The sequence below is a fragment of the Xenopus laevis genome, chromosome 8L, assembly GCF_017654675.1.
Source record: "Xenopus laevis strain J_2021 chromosome 8L, Xenopus_laevis_v10.1, whole genome shotgun sequence".
In the NCBI taxonomy this organism is placed as follows: Eukaryota; Metazoa; Chordata; class Amphibia; order Anura; family Pipidae; genus Xenopus; species Xenopus laevis.
Window position 1 is genome coordinate 77,499,253 of NC_054385.1, and position 6,000 is coordinate 77,505,252.

The 6,000-nt window shown below is 36.0% G+C and overlaps 1 protein-coding gene across 5 annotated transcripts in view; it reads left to right on the plus strand.

Moving 5' to 3' along the window:
* Nucleotides 1–6,000, plus strand: part of tdp1.L (tyrosyl-DNA phosphodiesterase 1 L homeolog) — a 52,623-nt gene that overhangs the window by 21,805 nt on the left and 24,818 nt on the right. For all 5 annotated transcript variants that reach the window (XM_018229013.2, XM_018229016.2, NM_001093625.1 and 2 more), the window contains 1 exon segment: nucleotides 1,311–1,418. In XM_018229013.2, coding sequence (XP_018084502.1) covers nucleotides 1,311–1,418 — 108 coding nt within the window.

Sequence of the window (6,000 nt, forward strand, 5' to 3'; positions counted from 1 at the left end):
GGTAAAAATTCTCTCTGCAAGAACATTTTGTTTAATTTTTCTTCCATTCTTTTTCTGTTTTTTTATTTGTTGTTGATAGTCAGTATAGAAAAAAAAGTTTATTACATGGTTTGTAGCATTTCTGATGTTGCTAATGTAATAGAATCAAACCCACATAAGAAATTGACACTGAATTGCCTTAGTAACGAACAGAGGAATCTATTTGCCTGTTGAAGCTGCTAATATATGTTGTTCAAACATTTTAACCTGGCATCCTTCCTTCAGTTCTGAATTTGCCTTTTTATCCTGAGCCAGTTGTCCTCATCAGCTTGAAAGTTAAAAGGCTTATATGCCAGAAATACCTAGTCATATCCAGTGACAGCTTTACCAATTTAGGAATGTTCAAAGTACTACCTGCCAGCTACTGTTAAAGCAACAGTAATACCAAAAAAATGAAAGTGTTTTAAAGTAATGAAAATATCATGTACTGTTGTTCTGCACTGGTAAAACTGATCTGTTTGCTTAAGAAACACTACTATAGTTCATATAAACAAGCTGCTGTGTAGCAATGGCGCAAATTGAAAAAAGGCTGTATGTCACAGGTTAAATACTGGATAACAGATAACACCATTATGTTCTACAGAGCGTAACTGCTATCTGCTGTGTAACCTGAGCCTTTTCTCCTTTGAATTGCTGCCCCCATTGCTACACAGCAGCTCATTTATATAAACAATAGTAGTGTTTCTGAAGCAAACACAGCAGTTTTACCAGTGCAGGGCAACACTGCATTATATTTGTATTACTTTAAAACACTTGCATTTTTTGAAGTTACTGTTTTACCTTTAAACAACTGCTCCCTAAAGAGTGCAACTGTGGAGGAATTACAGCTGCTAGCTGGACATCCCTGCTTATTAGTGGCGGTTTGATTCTCTATACTTGTCTACTGTTGATTTCTAAAATGCTTGGTTTTGATATTCACAGACATGCATTGTTTTTTTAGGGGAGATTAGTCACCCAGCGGCAAATCTCCTCATCTTCGGGGCGACTAATCGCCTAGACTGGCTAGAATGTAAATTGGTCGGTCTGCTTCATTTTCTGAAGTTGCCTCACGAGGAAACTTCGAGGGACTTTGGAAAACAAAGGGCACCGTCGGCGATTTCGATTCTAGCCGGTGGGAAGCTATTTGGGGAGAAGAGGAGTTTTGTCACTGGGCGATTAATCTCCCCGAATCTGAGCGTGTGTCTCTGCCCTTATAGGGGATTAAAGTTATTCAGATTCTTGAAGAAAAGTAATATAAAGCTAATATAATAAGATTCCCTTTGGGTTTGCAGTAAGTGGAAAGCAGAGACCTCAGGACGCAGCCAAGCAATACCCCACATCAAAACGTACATGAGGTTTTCTCCAGATTTCCAGAACCTGGCGTGGTTTTTAGTTACCAGGTAAAAAACTTTTTTTGAATATCTGTACTACATGGTCATGGTAATTACATTGGACTTTAGCCATTATGTTATAACAGATGATTTCTCGTTTTTCTGACACTTAAAGGATGTTTCATTTACTGTTTTACTTTTTTTTTTTAATTTTGCATATTAAACAAGGTTTAGCAACATAAAACATAGAGGAAGACAGACAAAGATGTGAGGTAGAGATTTATGCTCTTAGTTTTTCAAAATAGAAAGTAGCTCCAAATGGCTATAACGTTCTCTAGGCAGCCTCTTGCCAACTAAGTCCGCTTCTGACATGGGAGTCATTTAACAATTTTTCAAGATGGCACTTGGTGTACATTAAAAGCATGGCCCAGCTGCAGATAACTTTTGTAATCCCTATCATTTCCAATTTCCAATATTGCTTACTGTGTTTATACCCAGCTGCTCCCACCTGGCCATTATCTGACAGAGAATGAAAGTGGGTAAGGTATTAAGTCTCATGGGGCTCCTGGGCCAGGAGACATAATAGGGGAAGGTGCTCAACAGGGAAACCTATACAAAGCTTGTAAGGACCCCACAATGGCAACCTCTAAAACCATCACTGAATTATCTAGGTTGGGTATCACCCACCAGTTGACAATACCAACTGAGAGGCTAGGAAAAAGTCTATTTGGCAGAGCTAAACCCACACCAGTTGTGGGTGCCTGTAGTATGGAAGATCCCCTTTCCGTAAAATCACATGAATATTTTTTCTACTCCTACAAACTATTAGTTTTTCATTAATGTATTTTTTCTATGCTGTGGGAAGGTTTGACCTCACATACACAAACTCTCTTTATAATTGTTATAGTTCGTGTTTGTCTCTTTATAATTTTAATAGTTCATTTTTTTTAAAAAAATCAGCCTGGTTTCAGGACCAAGCTCTTCTATACTCTTCTTCTATAGAAAAGTAAGTAAAGAGTACAGAAGGGTTCCTTTACCTACAAGAACTGACTTATTCTGTGAAATAAACACAATTTAAAGTATCTTATGCTTAATTTATTTATTAAAAATACACAGTGCTAAAATTATTCTTTTATTTCATAGCTGCTGGAATTGTAGCTATTCTCTGTTTGTGGACAGTTCAGGCATCTAACACCATGTATGTATTAAAGGAAAACTATACCCCCTAGACCCAATATGGTCTCTCTAAAAATCTATTGCATAAAAACAGCTCATATGTAAAACTCTGCTTCATGTAAATAAACCATTTTCGTAATAATATACTTTTTGAATAGTATGTGCCATTTGGTAATAGAAAATTGTCATTTTAAGAACTAAGCTGCCCCCTGGGATCCTACAATTCATTGTGCATACAAACAAACCAAACATGTTAGGTCACATGGGCCTATTAATGGATAAAGTTCTATCTTTTGCTTCCGCACTTCTTTCTGTTAGTTAGAGCTGCATTATTTCTGCTCAGGTGATTTCTGAGGCAGCACACAGACCATCACACAGGAGGTTATTTACTAAAGTCCAGTCTGACATTTTGGTGCAAAATTAGAATTCTTCTGGGTTTTTTTTTTTTTTTAAACTCAATATTTTTTGTATTTATTGAAGTCTGATGCTGCAAAAAGTCCGAATCCAAAAATCCACCATCTCAGACCTGCCCAGGTTGTATATAAAAAGTCTTTGATCCACGGAGCACTAGACCAGGTCGGAGATTAAAATATTTCCATTTATTGAAGATTAAATGACATACATGAAAATCCACCAACAGTGCATCAAACACAGTCCATGCTTAAAGGAAAACTATACCCCCCAAACAATGTAGGTCTCTATTAAAAGATACTGAGTAAAACAGCTCATGTGTAAAACCCTGCTTCATGTAAATAAACCATTATCATAATAATATACTTTTTTTAGTAGTATGTGCCATTGGGTAATCATAAATAGAAAATTGCCATTTTAAAAAATAAGGGCCGCCCCATGAGATCGTAAGATTCACTGTGCACACATACAAACCACATGTAAGGTCACATGAGCCAATTAACAGACAGAGTTCTGCCTTTTGCTTCCTCACTTCTTCCTGTTACAGTTAGTGTTGTAGTATTTCTGGTCAGGTGATCTCTGAGGCAGCACAGAGACCATCACGAAATGGTGGCTCAAGGCAAGAGATGTAAAAGGGCAATATTTACTTAAATATATATTCCAGTTTGGTAAGATTCTTTAATATGTCATTCAATTTGATATAAACTATCTGTTGCTTAAGTATTCATTTTGGGGGTATAGTTTTACTTTAACGTGTTTCGTGGCCTCAACGTCACTTCCTCAGATGCATAAGAAAACAGTTTTCTCCCCACCCATAATAGTGCAAAAACCCATAGCTAATTAGAATGAATCAGACTAATTAACCCTTTATAAAGCCCACAAGTTAAAACCATTCTAGAAAATGAATTCAATGAAAAGTTATAACATTCCCTCAGGGTTAAGCATAACTAGTAATATTCAATCAATAGCTACCTCCTAAGATTGAGAAAAAAGGGGGGGGAAGGAGTACAAGTAAAGCTACAAAAGGGAATATAATGATTCTACTAAATAAATACTGATATAGAAATATAGAAATAATTTTTATATCTTAAAAATACAAAATATATCATTAAGAATACCAAAACATATTGATCATAATGCTAATTGCAAAAACACGAGAGCTCACACTCTCTATTCAAGCCCCCATAATCCTCAGTGGTTTTCAAGTGGTATATCCAAAAAGTCTCCAACCTACTGAGTTTAGTCTCATAGTTACCCTCTCTAATGTCTCGCAATGGCTTATCTATTATTTGGAAATGAACCCTAGCATATCCATCGTGCTCCTCAACTATATGTTTGGCAACTGCAGACCTATAATCCTTCCTGTCCACCGCCGACAGGATACTTGCCATGCGGATAGTCTTACCCACATATTGGGATTTACACTCATATGTAATTAAGTATATAACTCCCTTGGACATGCAATTAAAATATCTATTTATCGCATATGTAGCCCCCGTCACAGAGCTTGAGAATGTTTTTGATGGAGTCACGCTTGAACAGGTTTTGCACCTGGTTCTCCCACACTTATATAAGCCTTTAAATTTGATCCAGGGATGTTCAGTTTCCTTAACTTTTGAAGTTATATAAGCTTTTTGATATATTGGTAGCTATACTTTTACCCCTTCTGAAGACAAAGTTCTGTCCAAAGTTCTTCTCAAAACTGGATCTTGGAGAAGAATCCCCCAATGTTTACGTACACTACTCTTAATTGAATTGGCATCCTTACTATAAGTAGTGCAGAAACGCACTTTTGCTTGAAAAATATCACGTCCCAATCTAGACTTAATTCTGGGCTTATATTGTAGAAGGGCTGCCCTATCCAAACTCACTGCCCTATCAAAGGCATTTTTGATGTCTTTAGACGCATAGCCCCTCTCTAGGAATCTGTCCCAAAGAATCATAGCCTGATCCTGGAATATATCCCAAGAGGAGCAAATGCGTCGCAATCGCATAAACTGTCCTACTCGGATCCATCTCAGGCAAGACACTGGATGCCCACTATCGGCATGTAAAAGAGTATTACGCGTAATTGGCTTGCGAAAAAGGCTGGTCTCCACTCTACCATCCTGTACATAAAACATGACATCCAGGAAAGGTAGTTCAACAGAATTGGTCTCATGGGTAAATTGAATACCACTTAAAGTATGGTTGCAATATTCAACAAACAAAGCTAGGGATGACTCATATAAGTCATATAAGTTGTATATAAGTCCTATTTGGAAGTTTCAGTGGTCTGTGCTGGAATTAGCCCGAAAATCTGACTATTTTAGGTACAAATTAAAAAAATTCAGGCTTTTCAGGAAAAAGCCAGAAAAATGGTACGAGTTGGGAAAAATTCCAAAAATATCATACAATTCCTGAAAAACTTCGAAAATAATTGTATGATTTGGGTTTTTGCTCATTTAAATTGAGTTTTACACTGATTTGCACTAAATTGTGCTTTTTTATTAATAAATAAGATCAAATTGTGTATTCTAGTTTGGTCTGACTTTATTTTAAAAAATCAGAAAAGGGCACTATTTACTTTAAATACTGTATATATTCCAGTTTGGTAAGATTCTTTAATATGCCACTTAATATCATATAAGCTATCTGTTTTTTTAAGTATTCATTTTGGGGGTATAGTTTACCTTTAAAATGGTTCACCTTTAAAGGGGAACTATTGGGAAAATAAAAATTGAATATATGCTTCATCATACTCATCATTTTTTTTTTTTAAATATAATTAATTAGAAATACTACAGCAACTGTTTTACACACTAACCTCTGAACCCAATGAGAGATGCATTTCCTTGTCAGTTGAAAACATGTGTATGCTAAATGACTCACTCCCATAGAAATTCTTCCCTGACTAGTGATTTAGTATGTGTATGAGAACCACTAAGTTAAAAATGCCAATGTTGCCCAGATTTGTGCATATAACCCTTGATATACTTACCCTAACTCACTTAAGCATATTTTATTATATAAAATACTGTGTTTGATTCTCATTGGGGAATGTAATACTAGTTGCAAACAGATA